The 21,315-nt window shown below is 39.1% G+C and overlaps 1 protein-coding gene across 9 annotated transcripts in view; it reads right to left on the reverse strand.

The window, feature by feature from the left end:
* Positions 1-21,315, reverse strand: part of KLF12 (KLF transcription factor 12) — a 229,750-nt gene that overhangs the window by 146,432 nt on the left and 62,003 nt on the right. For all 9 annotated transcript variants that reach the window (XM_068182323.1, XM_068182327.1, XM_068182319.1 and 6 more), the window contains one exon: positions 18,343-18,406. In XM_068182323.1, the coding sequence (XP_068038424.1) occupies positions 18,343-18,363 (21 nt within the window). In that variant the 5' untranslated portion in view covers positions 18,364-18,406. The remainder of the gene's footprint in view (positions 1-18,342; positions 18,407-21,315) is intronic.

The following is a 21,315-nucleotide window of genomic DNA, read 5'->3' on the forward strand; positions in this document are numbered from 1 at the left end:
GTTCTGTATTTTACTCCAAACTTGAATTTTCAGTCAAATTCACCAGAAAACTATAGTTTGCCTTTACTGATGCTTCAAGGAAAGCCAAAATAATTTGTGTGAAAGAAGTGAAGTAAAGCCTTAGACTTCTTAATGTTTTCATATGAAACTGGGTGGGATTGATTCTAGTTCATTTCCATTCAAAATTAAATTTCTTTGTTGAGAAGGGACACAAACATTCAACTGCATGGCATCCAGTGAACTGGGAGGCATCACAGCTCTGAGTGTGGTCTCTTATTACAATTGTGACTGTCAGGTAGAGCCCAGACCTCAACAGCACCTGTGACTTGACGCTGTCAGTGCCTGAGGCACATGCAAGGGTTGGCCTTCAGCCCATGCTCCCCAGCTCAGATCCTTGCTAGAACTACCAGACCATGTCCAGCTGTATCCCTCTCATACCAGTACAAAGATGTGCACATGCAACACAAGTTTCTCAAATTCCTAGTCCATTGCCTAGATCTCTTGAAGAAAACACTACTAATTTTGAAAACAGCAGACTTCCAAAATTATGAAGTACTCAAATTCCTTAGGATGCAGCTATGTTGTAATCTGCAACATATTTTTACAGATCTGTCTCCAGGAAAAGACTTCATGTCGAGACAATATTCAGTGAAGATAACCGAGATCTCAAATTTTGCTGCTAAAATCGTTTTTTATTAGCTTGGGTTTAAGTTAGTTTTAGGGAATATAAATAGAACTGAAGAGATGTGGTCAGCTTCCAGGTGACAGAGGATCATCAAGTGAACTGGCAACTAGAGGCCAATCTGCTATTTCTCAAACTCAGCAGGCAACCCTGTCAGCTTTGATGGCTTAAAATCCTTTCACATCAGCTCTGCTGTCCTGACAGTTTTAGTGCTTCTACAAAGAAGTATGGATCTTTCCTGTGGTACAGAATTCAGACACAATAGGTTACAACCAACAGTACTTACACCAAAGCCTCACATTTAACTTTTATCAACATTAATGACTTCACTGTCTTCCTTCTAATACAACATTCACAGAATATTTAATTTTTGTGAATATCAGTGGATTCAGTAAGTATCTCTGGATTTTCTTGACCTTACACTTTAAAGTCCCACATAATGAAAAAAGCCCAACCTCTCAGTCAAAAAGAGAGTGGGAAAAGAGCCATCATTTAGGAGTGACACATATTTAAGAAAGGGTACATGTGCAGAAAGCATGTACTACTTTTATCTTTACACCAGAATTATTTTAAAAGGTATCTTTTCAGAACACTTGGTAAGTAACAGTAAAATAAACTCCTTTGGGTTTTTGAAGTGCAGACAAGTAGTAAAGACTACTATCAAGCTAAAACTCATTACTTTTTCCCAAAAAAACTTCTAGCAATTTAGATTGCCACTTCTCCTTGACCACTATTATAAGACAAGTGTTTTTAAAAAACTCTTGCTCAGTTTCCAAAGCAGTGTTCTAGTATGTCAACTGTCCTCAAGACTGGAGAAGAGCTTAAAGAACAGTGTGAAGATGAATAAGGCTTAAAATTTAAAACAAACCTTACCACCTGGCAAAAAAAATTGTAACAGGAAACACAGAAGAATTTTTCTAGTATTACAGCAACCAAACTTGCACGTATTACTTAAAGGTTACCTTCACTGTTGTGTAAATTGTGACTATTCTGTACTTGCTGAGCAAATGAATATTAAAGGGCATTGCCCAGGAGCTTGCCAGCAGATACACAGTGACTGCAGTTTTACTCTGAATTCTGTCTGTACCTGCTCTGGTCAGAAAACTAGCTGCTGAAAGCACAGGGAGCTGGCTGGCACAGTTCCCCCACCTTCCACTGTGCAAAGTGTGCTTCCATAAAGACAGATACAACATGGACTCTGTGCGCTGAAGAACAGAAGGAACATTTAGCATGCAGCAGTAGCCACAGTTTAGTCCAAAATTTGTGCATGAGATGATATGTGGCAGGCCAAACATTGCTGCTCTTTGCCAAGAAGAGAGGATGTTCTCTACAGGATCTGCTTGGCACCATCGTTCTGTGCAGTCCAGAGGGACCGTCACCTCAAAGGAACAGCACCTTCAGCTCTACAACTGCAAAGATCCAGAGGGAGCAGTGTAACAACTGGATAAGCACTTTCATAGGCCTGGACATCAACACTTGCTTCAGCAATTATGCTGGCCCTTGCCATTTGTGTTTCAAAGAAAATAAACACACTGTCAATAATACTGTCTGTCCCACTGCTGCATGGGATCATACCCAACCCTTCAGCTCAGCAAGAAAACTGCTGCTCCTCCAGGTGCCGTGTTCACGCCCCTTAAATAAAACATGGCAATAAACTGACCATCATGGCCAAAATCTGGCTTCTTATAAGCCACAGACATTACAAACTGTATCCTCAGAACGAGAGCAATATAAGGTTATGCCAACATTAAATACGCCTAGTGCCTTCTAGCAGCAGAGCCACAGAAATGTTAGGCAACTGGCACTGCTTCTGTACAGCAGGTAAGTAAGGGTAATTCCTTGTTTCTCACTGATCTGGGAGCTCCAACACAGAGGCAGAATGAAGAGGGAAACAAGGCTAGCTTTTGTAACAACTAAAATTTAGGAATTTCAGCTAAGATTTATTTTTATTTCAGATTTACTTTGTTTACATGCAATTTTTAAAAATTTCTGGAGTTTTTTACTATTAAAGACAGAGCAGTATATGACACCCATAAGAGAACAACTTGATCCCAGAAGTTAGTGGCTCAGTTCCAGCTCAGCCTGCCATGCTGCCCATGACAGGAACAGCAGCCTTGAGGAAGAGGAGGAGGAGGAGAAGGAGGAGGACACCCTGTGTGCAGTTGCACCTTCTAACACTAGGTATTGTAGGGCACACTGCGAAGCGCACAGAAGGTGCACACAGAGCCTCAGAAACCATCTGTCACAGTTCATGTACGAAGTCACAGATACCACAGGCAGTAAGTGGTGAAACCAAGTACTCTTTCAGTGGCCCTGTTCCAGCTACCAGTTAGAGCTGTGACCACAGTCAGTTAGCAAAGCATATATAAAGCTCATATGATTCAAGGACAGGCCAAAATAACACAGGATTAATTAAACAAAACTGAATGATTGCACAGTCAGATGAAAAGGTCAGACTACATGCCAGAAACTAAGCATTACTGTACATGCTCACCGTGGAGCAAACTCCATGGAGCAAACTCACTGCTAATTCTGACATGTTTAAAGAGAGGGAGTATACTGTGATAAAACTCCCAAATTGCAAATGTTTAACACCGTGTCCCAACCCAATCTCTGTTTTATTTAACAACAGTTTGAGGTTTCCTGCTCCCTGTATACTTCAGTGGAAACTCCTGAGAAAATATGAACATTAAAGCTGGGGAGTAGTACAAAGCTCAAAAAAAGGGAAAACAGTTTAAAAAAAGGGAAAACACTTGACTTCTGTTCATTTAGTGAATCAAATACAAAGCACCTCAATTCATGAGCAATAATTTTTAAGTATCCACCAAGTATTTTTTAAAATTGTATAAAATAACATTTTGTTGTCAGATTGGCTGCATCAAGCCAATACCTAACTACTCACGAGGTATTTTCTTACTCAAGACAGAATTATCAAAATGCTTATGTACAAAACTGCCAAATTAGATTCCACAAGCAATAAATTATAGTAGAATTAGGGCCCATTTTAAAGACCATTTTAATTAAGCGCTAAGAATATCTAATTAACAAGTTTTAAATTTCTCCAACATGGGTTTCCCACAGATTCTCAAAGAAACGGTGATTCCTCAAACACATTTAAAAAGCAAGTGCTCTGCACAAAATTACTGCAAATTATTAAAATAATGGCAAACATCAAGATTAAAGAATAGTTTAAGTAATTCTAGAGAGAGTAATAAAAATCTGGAAAACATCAGAAAGAGATATACAAGTAGCACATACAGCAGTACATTGACAGACACTTTGAACTTTCATTAAAACTTCTTTAAAAGGCAGAGATACCAAATTTGCTATATAAAGCAAATCAAACTCGGCAGTTATATTAAATTAGAGGTTATAAACAAAATATATGGGTGTGTGTCTAGGCAAAAGACAAGCTAATGCATAATTCATTTATACCAAGTCATTTTACAGCATGAAATATCATGGAAAAACTAGGGGAACAATGAATGGTATAGCCAAACTTTTTTTTCTTAGGATCGCAGGATAATTTAGTGGGAAAGCTTTTCAGGAGATCTCCAGTCCAACCTCCTACCCAAAGCAGGGGCTAACTGGAAACCATGGGATTTGCACTGGAAGCCATAACTTACACACGGAGAGAAGCTGGCCTCATGACAAGTCTGCTTGTCTGATGAGCTGGATATTGGTTGAAAAACAATTGGACTTTTCTATAGATTTGTTTACCAAGAGCTATGATCAAGCACAAAAATACAGATACAACCTCTGGCTATGCAGACTTGGAAGAGGCACTGGGGCAATACCATCACTCACACAACAGCCTTGCTACATCCTTTCCCTAAGCATCCATTATTCACTACTGAAAGCAGAAGCAGGTAAGGTAGATGGACATTTGTTCTAACAGAAAACACACTTCTATTTCTATGTTTTTTTCTTTACGCATAATACATATCAAAAACATCAAAGTTAAATCAGCTCTAAACCATAGCATTCTGGTCTCAAGAGCTGCACTCCAGAATGAATTTACATTCTTCTGCCAAGTACCTGGTACGGATCACTGCCAAAAGGTACCTTAAACTAGGTAGGCCACTGTCTGCTCTTCTGCAGGATTTCACCACCTGACATTTACTGTAGAGCTAAATGAGATGGTCAGCACATGGCATATACAGCTTAGTATGGACTTCAAATAACTTCAGAACCCTCTCCCTTTGTTCCTCTCAGTGACTATTCAATCGCTGAAAATGCAGTGATACAGCCTGCCCATGCGTAATATTGTTCCCGCCCAGCTTCACAACTGGCAAAAATCACAGCCAAACAGCAGCACCTGGCAAAGCACCAGCACACTGCAACCTATTGCTGTGCTCACTGAAACACTGAGAAGTATTACACCAAGCTATACAATAAAACTATTCGTTCCTACCTGCTTTTGAACTATACCTTGCATGAGAGGTGTCCTCTGCAAAAGCATTTGACAGAATCATGTGTGACTGCTAAATGTGCACCACTGGGTCTTTAAATCCTCATTAGAGTTCTTGAAGTCAGAGCAGCTGATTATAGACTGCACAGCAGGAAGATTTAACAAAAAGTTGTTATTTGTATCATCCTTTCATCCTGTATCAACCTAGCATCACACTCCCTTTAAAAATGTATACTGCCCTTACCCATGTCAAGGCTTTCAAGAAATAATGCAGTGAGATAATTGGTTGCTTGGCATCATACATAGCCTTCAGAGCATGTGTCAAGCCCCAAGTCATACTAATATATTTAACATTTCTCATTAGGACATAAAAAGAAATTGTGCCTGTATAAATCACATATTTATTCCCAACACGTGGCTTAGTTACACTGTGTAAAATGATGAAAACGATTTCCTGTCCATATTAGCTATGTCTCACATAGACTAAAATGCTATTATTAGATTTACTTTGCACCAGAAGAACTGGATGGGTTAAGTTGCTCATATTTTTAAACAACGATCTCTGTATAGACATAGAGTGTTATGTGTACTGAATCTTTCTGAAGATACCCAGACCTCTAACATTAATAACATGACAAACTACCTCCATCATTGTTCTGGTTGCTGAAATTCAATAAACACTACTAAAATCTTACCATTAAAATCACAGCCACAGTCGTTTCAAGCACAGTGTTTATCAGACACTGAATGATGGTGAACACAAATCTGGTGAGTGATTCCCATGATCAATGTAGCTGATTCATGAGAATGCTTTCTATGCTGAAAGCTTATGCCAAGTCAAAACTTCACATGTAAAGTAAAAAAAAAAAAAAAAAAAAAAAAGGAAAAAAAATTTTTTTATGAAAACATACCTTTTCTTAAAAATCACTCCTCATGGGACGGACTTCTGCTACAAGAATCTGAGTTTTGTGATGAAAAGCATAGAAGTTACATCACTGTTTAGTGCTGTTTCCTAAAATGTTCATCCCCTGGCTCAGCACCACCAAGACAGAGCTTCCATCCATTTGTCTGTCAGCATGCCTTCAGTATGTGGAGGTATACTCTATACTGTCTGAAGACATTAATTAATTAATTTCAAGAATTTTAGAAAAAAGCTTGGTAATTTTATTATCTATTTGGTGTCAGGGAGAATAAATTATCCACTCTTAAGCGAAAAATGTGAAATTCTACCAATTTTTAAGTTTAAAACGGTCTCCAAAAAATTCAGGGGTGGTGGTTCCTGTCTGTATTTTGTCATTTGTTTGGAGGTTTATGGTAGTTTTGTTCTTGTTCTTGTTTTGGTTGGGGTTTTTTTTAAGTAATGACAACTCTAAATTTACTTGCAACATGAAAGAATACTTGCAAACTTAGTGGATTAATCTCTTACTCCAAAACACAAAATTAGGTATTAACCAGAATATACCACAACTTTGAAGGAAAAAAAAAAAGTAACATCACCCATTCAACTGTGAGGAACTACTAGATTAAAGACATCACTGTTAATATTGTTATGACTAATTATCAAGCCCCATAGAACACTACTCAACAGGGCAAAGCAGGCCTTTTAAAACGTGTTCCCAAAAAATCCTTCCCATTCTGCCATACAACTGCTTCAGAGTCAGATTTAAAGGTTTATACTTGGGTTGGATAATTTTTGTTGAAATTCTGCAGTGGATACCACTAAGTACTTCACATGTTCCCCACTCTGAAATGCCTACTAAGAGGTTAGTAGTAACAAGCACCCATGCAGGGCAGAATCCTGGCTGACTATCTGGAATGTTCCCCAGGGTTCAAAGCAGTGCAAGCCAATACAGCATGGAAATGCCCGGCTTCACTCCTCACCAGCAAGGAATACAGATTCATCAAAGTGTGATAAGCATTTCTGAGATGCTGTCTCAGAAAGAGGTGAAGCTAGCAGACACTTCATTAGGTACCATGTACTTCATGGTACAACAACACAACGGGCAGTAAATGCTTAATCTTTAAGATTTGTACAACTTGTAAACTTTTACAACTGAAACCTTCAGGATATTTAACTAAAGAAACAACAGTTTAACAAAACCACCACAGTCATGCTAGAGCAGGTCAAGTCCAGCCCTGCTGAGAAGGACTTGGTGGTGCTGGTGGATGAGACTCTGGACATGACCCAGCAATGTGCACTCACAGCCCAGAAACCAAACGTGTCCTGGATTGGAGCCAAAGCAGCGTGGCCAGCAGGGCCAGGGAGGGGATTCTGCCCCTCTGCTCCGCTCTGACAAGACCCCACCTGGAACCCTGCATCCACCTCTGGGGTCCCAGCACAGGAAGGACATGGACCTGTTGGAGCGAGTCCAGAGGAGGGACACCAGGATGTTTAGAGGGATGGAATATGAAGAAAGGCTAGGAGAATTGGGACTGTTTAGCCTAGACAAGAGAAGGTTTCAGAGAGAACTTACAGCAACCTTCCAGTACCTGTAGTGAGCCTACAAGAAAGACAGAGAGAGACTTTTTACTACTTTTATGTAGTGATAGGACAAGGGGGAATGGTTTCAAACTGAAAGAGGGTAGGGTTAGATTAGATACTAGGAAAAAATTCTTTTCTGTGAGGTTGGTGAAGCAATGGAAAAGGTTTCCCAGAGAAGCTGTGGATGCCCCATCCCTAAAGCGTTCACGGCCTGTTTGAATGGTGCTCTGAGAAACCCACTCTAGTGAAAGGTGTCCATGCCCACAGCAGTGGGGCTGCATCTTTAAGGTCCCACCCAGCTCAGACCATTTAGTACTTCTGGCTCTGTGCAGGCAACTACTGGTAGGTCACTTAGGTTTGGATTACAAATAAGAGACTTCTCTGATACAAATGTACACACAGCCCAAAGAAGGGCAAGCTGTGGAGAAGCAGGGCATGAGGAAGCTGTCCTAATCCAGGGGGATGTCCTTTGGACACCAAGACTCTTCAGAATACTCTCCTGTGTACACAAGGGTCTGATGCTGCATAGCTACATAGTGCAAATACTAAGTCTGGAGGCTGAAGTGAACTTTTCCCCTTGTCTGCCTTGCTCATATCATATTTAGGATTTTACTGCTGTTTGGGGAACAGTTACAAACACTTTAAATCACATTTGCCTGGTGTGATCTTTTATTTATTTACTCTAAAGATCCCCACGTGGGAGATTTCAGAGCCAACGGGGTGGAAGAATTTCAGTGTTTTAAAACACTTTCTGATGAAAACAACCCCGTTCTTATAAAAGATTCCTTGGTCTCTGATCCCACCAGGCTGACATTGTGGAGAGACACCAGCAAATATAAGCAGATGGGTTATCACGTTGGTGCCCTTCCTTCCACACTGCAGTAGCTGTTACTGATACAGACTTGTGACTTGACAGAAATAACACATTTACCACAAACACAGGAAAAAAAAAAACCCTGACTGGCAAAAAGAAAAATCTAACTGTGTACATCAAGTGATAAACAATAAATGCTATCCAGTATCCAGAGGAAATCTAGCAGAACTAATCCCAGCCTGCATCTGGGAATTAAGAATGAAGCACAGCATACCTAGTAGATTGCCTAGCTATTGTCCATCACAGCTGAAATCATTGGAAATATGTTTTTTCATTTAAAAAAAACCAGAAACTCACATAATACTACATCAAATGAATTAAGACTTTTTTTCTGATAACCTGGTTTCACATTAGGTAAATAAATGCCTTATTTCTGTGCACGAGGCTCTTCTAGAATAACTAGCAATTGACATAAGATTAATACAAAAGAACTCTTAAACTGCATACAGCTCACAAAAGCCAGAACCTAAGGACATCATTAACTCTTCTGGAAACTTGCTATGCCCAAAAGTAAATCTTTTCCTTCAAGCAAAAGTGCTAAGTAGCCTTGATCATTAGGAAGTTTTGCTAAAGATCAAAGAGCAATGGCACATTTACATTCAAAATAACATAGGAGTCCAACTCTTGCTTGAAGCCAAATACAGAGCTGAAAAGGATACAACAGGAGTTGGGTGTTGTTATTACCTCCGACACTTAAGTATTTTACTTTTCCAGTGTTTCTTTGTCCATTTTCCATGCTGAAAAGATATTATCAGCTGAAGTAGAAAAACAGAATCTTCCACTCCAACCAAAGTGGCTAAATTGGTTTAATAAAAAATGAAATCCTGCAACTTTTTAACATTAAAGCTTCTTTCTAAAATGCACTCACTTTTAAATGACAAAGGTTCTAAAACTTTTGAAATCATCATTACCACTACAGAACTAACAGCAGGTATGCTTGGTTTATAAATGCTTTCGATATATTTAAATATATATAACAGTTAGAATAATTATCCAACCTGTTATGAGCATCTTATATCAAGCCATGAATTATCACCTCATTTTACTACATAAAAAATGTATTTTCAGAGATGTATGATGCTTGTCCTCCCTGAAGAGCTCAATAAGAAAGCATGATGGCTGAATGGATTCAGGTCATTCTAAAGAACGGTTTAGTTCCTTGTACATGAACAGCCAGGATACTGTGAACTCTCTTGCTCTCTTTCTCCATATATATTAGAAAGGGAAGATTACCCTTGCTTTGTGCAGAAATTATTACAGCAATTCACTTGTTTTACATCCTGTGATAAAATAAACTCCACTGTCATGCTGCCTGGAGCTCCTGTATCTCATCCATTATGTAAATCTCCAAAGAGTAGTTCAGCAAACACCATCTCAGTTCCACTGCACTTAAGACAACCTACACATCTAAGTTAATTTTCATCTTCCTAAGACCAACAGGCACTCTTTACTTCTTAATTTGCAAGAGAGATTCTCACTGTCATCTCAATTCAGAAACATCTAATCCCAAATTCGTATGGTTTTAAATGAAACTCAGACTGTACTCAAAATGTCTGGGTTTTGAGGGTTGTACCATGCTATTAAAAAAATGGAAAAACAAAGCCAAGGAAAAAATAATGTTTTGTATCTTGCTATTTCTAAGACACCTTTTATCATGTGTTTAGCCTTTAGTGGTTGGGGGTTTTTGGTTTGTTTTTTCCTAATACAAATACTGAAATACTTCTATATTGCTTTAAAATTATGGTGGAAACTCAGCATGTTTACCTATAATGTTTGAAAGCCTAGGCCTTTGTTTTCACTGGAGCTATGCCCACATGTCCATCACAGCTGACTGCAATCACAGCTGCAGCTGACTGCTATCAAACTGAACACCAAAAAACTTCAGTAAATAGCAAAGTTCAAAAGAAGGTGACAGCCTCAAAGCAGAGAACTTGCCCTTTCCTGACTCATCACCAGACCTCTGCATAAGAAAGACTTAATGAATCATCACATGGGAAGCACAAGAGTGAGTCAAGATTTAGATTAATACTGGGAGCTTGTTTACTCTTTTAGACGTGTGTCCTTGGGTATACGAAATACCATACCCAGTGGAATCGTTATTCAGGTCTGTAAGCAATGGATATCAGTATTAAACTGACTTCTCCTTATGTGCTAGCTGCTGAATTCTAACACATTCTTCTACACCATCATATGAGAAGTGACAAATTGCCATTGTTTGCCATCATGCTCTCCACAGGATGTCAAAAATACCAAAATCCAAATGCATTTATTTCTACCATTAAATTCTTATTGTCAGATATGTAGGAAAAGGAAAACAAGAACACGTAGTATTTCAGTATCTAGTTCGATGTATCTTAATCTGCACCACTGTTCAGATGGAGAAGATTATTTTCCTCCTCATCACAAAGAAAAGATTAACTCCAAAATGCAATTAGTTGTAATGATTCACGATATTGAGAATTAATATCTCCACACAAGAGAAGTATCTTTTTTTCCCATGCAAACTTATATGCTTATAACTAATGACCAGAAAGAGGTCATAATAAGCTGAAGTAGCAAGCAGCAAGTCCTGTGTATCTGTTTTTAAATTGTTTTATTTTATGGATTATGCTCAACAGAAATGAATATTTCTGTTTCTTGGAAACTGAAAACCTGAGAGTATAAATTTAACCATTTTTGTCCCCATTAGTCACTTTGGAAACTTGTGTCATATTTCTGAAAATACACACATCAAAATGGTCTTGTCAAACAGCTTTGAACTTAAATGCCTTGTGCTTCCCTCCCTGGAGTAGTATAAATTTATTCATTACTAGAATTAGTATAATTGTTCACTAAGTGCACTAGGATTAAAAGGTGAAATGATCATGGTGACTGCTCTTTCATTCCCAAGAGACTGCATGGCAGCAAAGAAGTCAGGCTGCAAGAGCAGGGATGCTCAGGGGTGTTTTGGAAACCCAGGGGCTGGAGAATGAGTCCAGCAGCATGGAGCCTCATGCACTCATAGTGTCTGTACCATCATATCTTACAGGCAGAACAGATGTCCTTCCAGGGAGGACAGAGAAATCCCATGGAAGAACTGCCCCCTGGAGTACAAGACAGGAGCCTTCAGCAAAATGACTAAAATTGAAAAGAACAAATCCAGGCATTTGCAATTTAGTTCTCTGTGGATTATGTCCCATCAGTTAGAACTAGTCCCCAGAAGAGATGGCAAGGCTGAAAAAGGAACTGAAGAAAGTGGTTTGAAACAGACAGTGGTTTGGAAACACCAAACCATGCTTCTTCCAAGTCACCTAGCTTGTGCAGCCCTGGGCCAGGGCATGAGGTTAAACCAAGCCTGCTGAGCCAGGACATGCATGAAAGCATTTCCTGATCTAAGCTAAAGCAGTAACACTCTTGGCTCACTTCCCACTATACCTGAACTGAGGAAATGCTCACCTGAAAATTTCTCACCTAGATCTTTAGGCTGTTTCCACCATTTTATTTCATATACAGCCTGCAAGACGAATTTTTGAGACAAGAGGCAGTATGAGTTTCTGCTCCACCTGAGATGCAGGAACTCTGTTTTTAACACATCTCTCCCTCCCAGCAGGGGAACACCAACACACACCACACATTTTCAACACCAGAAATGGGAACCAAGGGAGGTTTTGCCCATATTATAAAGCTATTTGTTATTTTATGCTCACAGGCTAGTTTTTGTTAACTCTGCTCTCAGCTCTTGCTGAACTTTTTAAGATGAAGTTTTTAAATTTTTTTCCACTCCCAAAATGAATTAAAAACCAAACAAAGAAAACCATCAACCTGACAAAAAAATCCTCAAACTTCAAAAAACAAAGCAACATTTACAGGAGGATTGTGATCACAGGATACATTTAAAAGCTCCCTCTGACCTTAAAAAAATCCGATGAAGTTACCACACCCCAAGTCTTATAATCAACAGCAGTAAGTAATACAAATTATAGACACTAAACCATTTACTAAATAAGATCATAAAGGGTTATCTATTAACTTTCAGAAGTAGTTTAAACAGCACCGTATAGAACTGAGTTATGTCAATAGGTGAAGAAGTAAGCTCTTAAAACAGCTTTCACCTACATCCACAATTTACTACCCACAGACCATCCCTCACCACCTATCTCTTTGTGGAGAAGTGATCCAGGCAACACCAGCAAGATCTACCTTTGCTTTACAATGACATTTGGTAATTTTCATTACTTGAACTGTGAAAAGAACATTTTAAATATTCCACATTTTTATCACATTTTGTCAATTCCAGACAAACTACTCTCCTGTAAACTGCACTATAATGTGGGCTGCCTTACTCCCCCACACATCACCTCACATGAAAATTGCTGCCATCCTCTTTTATGCAATTCTCCATTCTTCCTATTTCAAAAAATGGTTTAATAAAAAGGATTTTAATGCAAAAACCAATGCATCTGAAATATTGCACATCAGCTCCAAGCAGAGCAGAAATCTGTGCAGACACTGGATGCAAACCCTGCACACCACTGCTGAGCCAAAAACATTTCTCCCAATTATGAACAAAGCCATTTGGGCAACTTTGCTCTGACTATTTGAGAATACAACCTTATTTGTAACATATGAAGATATCTGTATTGATTTCAGAGGAAAGCTTGAGATTTTGCAGAAGACCAGGCTTTGACCAGGCCTACTTTCTACGCCTTTCTGAAAACTGAGAGTGCAAAAAGACCACAGCTATCTTCAATCAGTAAAATAACACTTCTGAAATATACTCCATTTTTTATATATAAAACTTAAAAGAAATTGTTGGGATACCCCATGGATGTTTTACCCCCAACCCATATTGGTAGAAACTAAATACAAGAACAAAACCCTCAAAATCATAACCCAATTTTATTTAAACAAGGTCAGATCACAAGCCAACTCCTAAATATTAGTTGTCCACAATCTACATGTATGTGTGTCACCAAGAGAGTTACGAAACTAATAGAATGCAGCCAACACCCAGGATCCACAGACAAGAAACTACTTAGATTCTGAAAGCATCTGTCTGGCAGAAATGAAGAAACGAGCTGTGTAGAACAAATTTTGTAGTGCTGTTCATAAGGAAAACCTAGTAAGAACACCAGGGTCTTTCCAGAAATCATTCCATAACTTTGCAAATGCAAGGGAAACAGGAAAGAGCTTATAGGCAAACTCATAAAGCTGAAGTGGTTTGTTGCAAGCCATCTTAAATGCCTTTTTCTCCTTGGAAAATTTCAGTGTTGGAAACAACCTCAGCAATTTTTCAGTCATGGGCATCAGCTCCAAATTCACCTCACCCTACCTGCAGTAGGGCTGAGCCTACAGTGAGCAAACCCGGGGCTACAGTGCGGACCATGCACAGCCCTCTAGCACCAGTGGGAAAAGACAGGAGCAAGAGACAGCACAGTATGTGGCTGCTGATGTGAAGAACAGGAAAAGAAAGAAAATCACTGCTGCCTTTCTCCCTTTCCGCAACATAAGATTTGGGGAAAACTCTACAGTTTCAGCGTTAACTTTTACGTTTTTCAGCAACAGCAAGTAAAAGCAGATCTGCCCTATGAATATGATTGAGCTCCAGACAACTGCCTGCTATCTATTTACATTGTGAAATATTCATTAAAAATCAACTGTTAAGGGACCCATCTTGATAAATGCCAGACAACAGATGAAACCAAAAGAACTTCACATCACCCTGCCTTGCTGAATGATTCTCATCAGTAATTTTTAAGTAGTCATTCGTTACACTGTTTTATCCAACTAATTTATAATCACAATGAATTAAGACAAAACATCAAACTACAGCCTCTTTGCCTGAGAGTAATCTAAACTGAAAAGCATATGACAAAAAGACAGATTGATGGTCAGTGCAAAGTAATTCCCTTAAGATTAATATATTTTACCAAGTTGATGTTTCTAGTCATAATGATATTCCAAGAATTCACTGAATGATGCTAGATGAAAAAGACTCCTTAAGAGCAGCCGCTTTCTTTCTAGAAAAACTGCATTTGTTTGCAATACAGAGGGGACAGCTGACAAGAAAAACTAAACATATCACCACACCATTACCACTATACTGACTATGCAAATAAAACCATAAAAATTCCTGGAAACATTCTCAAATACATTCTACAAAGCCATTTTTAAATCATGATCAGACTTTAAAAAGCATGAAAAAGGGAAAAGATTAAGTCCAATGAATCCAAACTCCATATAAAACCAGGGCAGATCCTGAGTCAGATGAGATGACCCAGGGGCTTGCCCAGCTGGCAGTGGAGCATGGGGTAGAGCCCTAGGCCTGCAACCAGCAGCTAGCAGGTTCTGCACCCTCCCATGCCCTGCTACATGCAGGAACCAGAGGAGGTGAGGCAAGGGCACATAAAAGGTTGGGAGACTCCTGAAATGGAGGGGGCTTTCAACAGTTCAAGAAACACCTCCTTGATTCATTTCCTCTAAACAGCTGAGCTAAAGTTTGCTCTTGGTTGGTTTGGTTTTGATTTTTTTTGAAGACATGACAAACAGAAAATTAGGAGTCATCCTTACACCATTAAACTCAGTGTAGTTCATCACTTTTCCAGCATTAAATAACTTAGAATATCATTAAACCTGATCAGCTGGACTTCCCAGTGTTATTTCTAGAAGCTGTTCATGAAACCACAGTGTGAGTGGTGTGATTGCACCCATGGCCACTCATTAATACAACCCAGATACATGCTTTTCCAATCTGAACCACCTCTTTTTCCCCTTTAGTTTTGCTCTCCGACCTTCTTTCAGTCCTGTTTACCTGGTTTTGAAGTCTTGATCTTTATTTTGCCCAGAACCATTGAGCTACAGTTTTTCTGTCAGTTACCCATTTCCTTACCAGCTCCTACCCAAGTCTCACCCCCCGACACCCCCATTCAGCCACTGTACACTGAAAAACATAAATTTCAAATAACTGATTCAACAGACAAATGAACCTCTGGATGCAGCTGGAGACAGAAAATGCAGAAGCATATTAAGCTGCATGCATTCAATATACACATTTGCTGTCAGATTTACTTTCACATATTTATTTTTTCTGCTAGATATTCATCTAACTTCATTTTATGAGACAAAGAATTATGCCCATTTTTCCTTCATCAGTTGCATATATACTTAGATGTCACTTATTTATACAACACGATGTTTACATATATTTTGATGCAGACAAAGGAGGACCTTAAATATACCAATATAACATACAGTCAATACAACACAAGTTGTTTACACTCCCAACAATGCACCAACATTTTAATGTTAGCAGTGAAAATCTTTCAAAACTGGATTAGTAGAGGAGCAATAAAACAAAAAGCTAAGGCAGGGTGCTGGCTGAAATCCAATCTCTTCCCTATTGGAGTCAGAACTTTATCAACTGATCTTAACAGGGACCACAGAGAAGCCTTTTCCACCTCTATTGCTTAAGCTTTCTGGAATCATTTCTTCCTAGAAAAGGAATTTTTAGCCTTGAACTTAGAATTCCTCCATGTAACCACATTTTTCTTTTCATTCAGCGGTATGATTTAATCGCACTACTTTCCTAATATAACAGACTACCAGTAGGATTCAGAGTCCTACATTTGCAAAGGCTGCCAAACAGAATACATGTAAAGAAATAACTCAGTACCCCCTTCCTTATCTGCCCATATTTAGAGCAGCTTCCCCACAATTACTGCGGGAAGTCATCAGAAGGGCATGAGAGAGTGGAACTATGGCTTGACAAGAAAGAGGTCACCCTGTTCTCCAGTTCTTCCTTCCTCATTCCACCACTCTGTGTTAAACCAGAAAAGCAAAAGCAGAGAGAGGAGCAGTGATACATAGCTAACAGAGATACAGCTTCATGCAATTACAGAAACCTGCAAAAAGGTCAAATTCTTTCAAGAGTCTTTTACTTTTGCTTGATCTGGAAGCTGTCCTTCCTCTGCACACTCTCTGGGTATGACAGCCCCTCTCAAGAAATAAATCCTTAACTTTTTCTGCCCTGGTGTCACTTCTCAAGCCAAGTATCTAAGACATAGCCTGTCCCAGTTACTTCTCAATCCAACACAGAACATTACTACACTATGGTGGTACTACTCTGTGCTGTCCTCCTGGACAGCAAGAGTCGTCCACTGTAACAAAATGATATCCACAGATGGCTTACAGACAATTAGTTTGATTTTTTACCCTCTCATGCTTTCTGTCAGTGAAGTGCCTCCCCACGTTTGTAAATACAAGATTTTATCACCTCACTTCTGAAAGATTCAAGTAAGGTTTAGGAAGTATCAGGTTTTCACTCTGCTATTCATAGCCAAGAGATCTGAGCAGGGAAGCGTTTGCTCTGCCATGACGCTGGCCCACCCCAAGCTATTAGACATTGGTATGGGCAGCAGCCACTGACTTGTCAGCAATCAAACCAGAGAGAAATTCCTCAAGATTTTGTGTTCTGGTTTTAGCAGGAACAACTGCTGCCTCGTGTGGGCATACGGGCCCCCGACCCCATGGAAAAAATTGTGTACATTTCTGCACAGCTACTAATACCACTTTGTCTCTATCGGGGTTTAAATTTGGCTCTGGAAGGCTGGAGGTGTTTTCTGGGACCTGCAGCATACAAAACAGATGTTCTATGGATGCTTCTGAAGATTGTTTTGCTGGCTGTTATTTCAGGAAACAAAATTCAAAGACACAGATGACTCCCTCAAATCTCATGCCACTTGTGAATTTGGAGGTAGCTGGAATCAGCATGTCCACTCTCTGTTATGAGCACTCAAAAAGTTTACCCAAGAAGGAATTACACTTTTCTGTATCCAGGTCAGTAGTTCATAAACAGTGAAACTTCTGAACCACTAAAAGCTCGATAAAACTAAACTGCCACTGAGAAAAATAAGACTCTGTTCTGTTGAACTACTTTGCCAAGTTAAAAGAACTGCAGACTTACATTTCTTGTACTGAACTAATACTGTGCTTTTGAAAAACAAAACCTGGTTTTTTTTGTGGGTTTTTTGATTGTTTCCATCCCTGACTGGGATTCAGGGGTTGACAGAAGCTCTCAAGGAAACAGGCTTTCCACAATAACACCCCTCCTTGACTATCAGAGTTTTCTGAATGCTTTACTTAGCCACGCTGCTGCACAGCATCCCCCTGGACTGTGCCCTGCATCCCAGTGTACCACACCCTCCATTTATCAATACAATTTATTTGCTCTGGTGTAAATCCACAGGCAGCATCATCTGTGTTTAAACAGCCTTGGTGGGAATTGGTTATCATAGTATCCCAGAAAAAGATTATCCCTCATAGTCACCGATAACTCAGATTGGCACAGGTCAAGGCTTGGTGTATTAAAACACTAGCCAGTTGGGGAGGTCCATCAATCGCTTCTTCCTTTTTAATGATCACAGAAAACTCAGAGTGCAAAACATCCTTCTATCACAAGAAAACAAAGCACCAAGATAACTTCCAAAGAGATCCTCTCGTGTTTGAGTTCTTAAACAGCACCTGTCAATGTGGCATCTGAGTGCCACTCCACAACATATTAACCATTGTAGTTAGTAGCTATAATGGAAGACAACACCCCTCTAATTCTCCATTCATCTTTGCACGGAAGAAGGATGAACACCAATATGTGTGAGCCCACTCAAACACCTGGCTTCAAAGGAACTGCCCATTTCCTTAACCATACTACTGTTTTTTCTGCTGAACATTCACGTATTGTCAGCAAACATTGCATTAAGCCACAACTGTTTAGGTACAGTATTCCCCTGCCTCAAAGACAATACCACATACAAAGCTCAGGCCAGTTATGTAAGCTATTCTGTTTTATAACACAGTGTAAATTTTTGATACCAGCATTAATACATATAATGCATATGGCTGTAAAAATGTCAACTAACTTTTATGGCTTTCCTCTTCATATGAATATTCAGTCATCCATTTGTCCCTAGATCCACTTCAATCCTGAAAAAGAAAACATTAAATCATTTAATTCGTGTATTTTCTGAGAAGTTCAATAATTTCTCAAGTATGTTGTGTATGTAAATACAAAAAAATCTAACCACAGACATCTATTCCATAGTAAAACATAGGTCAGAAGAACAGTAATTTTATAAGCACTTAAAACAAAAATGGATAAATACGACAAAAAAAGTATATTGGAGAAAGCCTTATGTTTCCTCTTAACTGATGATTTTCGTCAGAGTTCTGTGTTTTTAACTTCTGCGCTGCTATTTCAGCTCACTAAATCCCAACTGCTTTAATTAGTCTTCTGAGCCCACTATGTACTAGTACCCTGCATTTGTACAGGAAAACTTTCCAGCAGCTACAGAGGGCAAGCATTCTTTACCAATATTTCAAACTGTATTTCCTAGAAATACTACGCATGATCCCAACAGTGACACATTAAAAAACTGCCCAAGACCACCACAAAATCTGAATATGTATTTCTTTCAGAGTTTCCTACAGATACATGATCAGTTTAGTTATGAGGGCCACAAAGAAGAACAGAGGGCTGCAGCATCCCTCCTGTGAAGAGGGGCTGAAAGAGTTGGAGTTGCTCAGGCTGGAGAAGAGAAGGCTCTGGAGACATCTTACAGCCCCTTCCAGTACCTAAAGGGGCTACAAGAGAGCTGGAGAAGGACTTTTTACATGGGCTCATACCATAAGACAATGTTTCAAATGAAATGAGGAGAAATGTAGATTAAATGTTAGAAATAAATTCTTTACTGTGAGGGTGGCGAGGCATTGGCACAGGTTGCCCAGAGAAGTTGTGGATGCTCCATCCCTAAAAGTGTTCAAGGTCAGGTTGGATGAGGTTTTGAGCAACCTGACCTAGGGGGGTGGCATCTCTGCCCATGGCAGGGAGATTGGAACTAGATGAACAGTTAAGTCCCTTCCAAACTCAAAACATCATATGATTCTGTGTTAATCTATAAAAGAAAAAAGCATATAGAGATTTAAATATTATGTTTTGTGAGGCTCCTTCAGGTTTAAGAAAACAAACAAACTCAGAAGTCCAACTTTTTTAAAAGTCTTGGGGGAGAAAAAAATTTTCAGATGTCCAAAATTTAAATAATAGACAGGATGTCTTAAACCCCTTGACATAATATGTTCATGTATCTGGAAGCAAATGCTACTTACATATGTCTCTCTTAATAACGGAAATGGTGTGAAGTCAAGAATCTAAATCTGCTGTCAGAGTTAGTATAAACAATCTGCTGTTATTTTTCTGTCATTCAAAATAAGGTCATCCTTCAAATACCAGTAGAGCATCACCTGCCTGATTTTAAACCACATTCCAGTATTTCATTACTGCTATATATATGACAACATGACAGGTTTCCAAATACTATACAAACTTTCAAAGTGAATAAAAGACAAGAAGCTCCCTTAAGAAAATAAAAATAGTCCATTCATGTAGTGTGTTATTATCATACTGACTAAACATCACACACTTATATTTTACTCCTAAGAAAATATTACATTTAATAGAAGAAAGTAAGTTTCAAATATTTGTATGAATTATAAAAAGCTGCAAAGTCACCACACTGACCTAACTGAATACCGTAGACTGTAAGCATTCTAACTGTTGTAGACCATGTGTCTTCTCTCGTGCCTCTTGTAGACTTCTCTTTCCCTTCTGTTATTTAATCTTCCTTGGCATTATTAGGATTACTTCAAAATCACATGTAGCAGATTCTTTTTTTTTTTTTCCTTTTAAAACTGCACAGTTGAAGAACCACCTTTGAGTTTGTAGCTGCTCTTTCCTCTGTGCTCTTGTCCAAAAATGGGACAACTGGACCACATTTTCCATATCCTGGACCTACACGATGTGGTCACCTAACCTGTACAGGAAATTACTTAGTCATTTCCTTTCTTCAAATTAAATGCCATATATCCAAAAGCTTCATGGAGTCCCAGTGAGAGAAGACAGAGTTTGACCAGGAGTTGTTTCCAGTTCTCCAGGTTTTCTCATCATTACTCCTCTCTACATGCACACAGACACACATGTTCCTACAACACAACTTAGCTTCAAGTTACACACCAGCGCTGGAGTCCTATTATGTTACGGTGGCTATGGTGACACAGCAAACATGGGTCTGTGTTTCAGAACTAACAAACCACTATCCAACCAGCCAGAGCTACAGCTGTGGTTTTGCATTATTAAATCATGTCCAAGGGTCCTCCTCACGGAAAAGCTACTTCTTTAGCAATGACAAATAACAGGGTTTGCTTATTAATGTTCTTCGGGTCAGCACAATTAACAAGCACTGAACTGCCCACATCCTAGCATCACTGGGTGTTCTCCTCTACGGAAGGGCTTCTACTTTAGGCTGCTTTTGAGAAGATTAAGAGCAAACTTTTTTTCCTCTGAAAATGACATTTAACTAGTAACTTTGCAAATGCTTGCCCTGACTTTCAAAAGTGCTGAAAAGCTTTTACTTCATATGAAAGGACTTCGACATGCATATGAAAAAAGGGCCCATCCATTCTGCCACATGTGTCACCGCTATGAAACCCGTTTTGGACTTTGGTTTTCAGTCCCCTGCAGTGAAATGTTACTTTCTACTATCAGGAATATGGAATCAGACATTGAAGTGCAAGTAGAAACATCTTCCATTTGCATCAAGCAAGTTTTATAGTAGAAGAAAATCTACCCAATGAGACAGCTGCACAATATTTCTGATTTGAAACCTTTAAGTTAAAAAGGCTCTTTGAGTAATCACAGAGCAAAGCACAAACCATCATTTTCAACCAAAAGAATGAAATTTAAGCAGCAAACACAGAATTAAGTCCTCCTCTACCCAAAGCTCAATTTTCACCTTAAAACAGTGTTTTGGGACCTCAAGAGTTTATGAATGCCACCAAAC

Source organism: Anomalospiza imberbis, chromosome 2 (assembly GCF_031753505.1).
Source record: "Anomalospiza imberbis isolate Cuckoo-Finch-1a 21T00152 chromosome 2, ASM3175350v1, whole genome shotgun sequence".
In the NCBI taxonomy this organism is placed as follows: Eukaryota; Metazoa; Chordata; class Aves; order Passeriformes; family Viduidae; genus Anomalospiza; species Anomalospiza imberbis.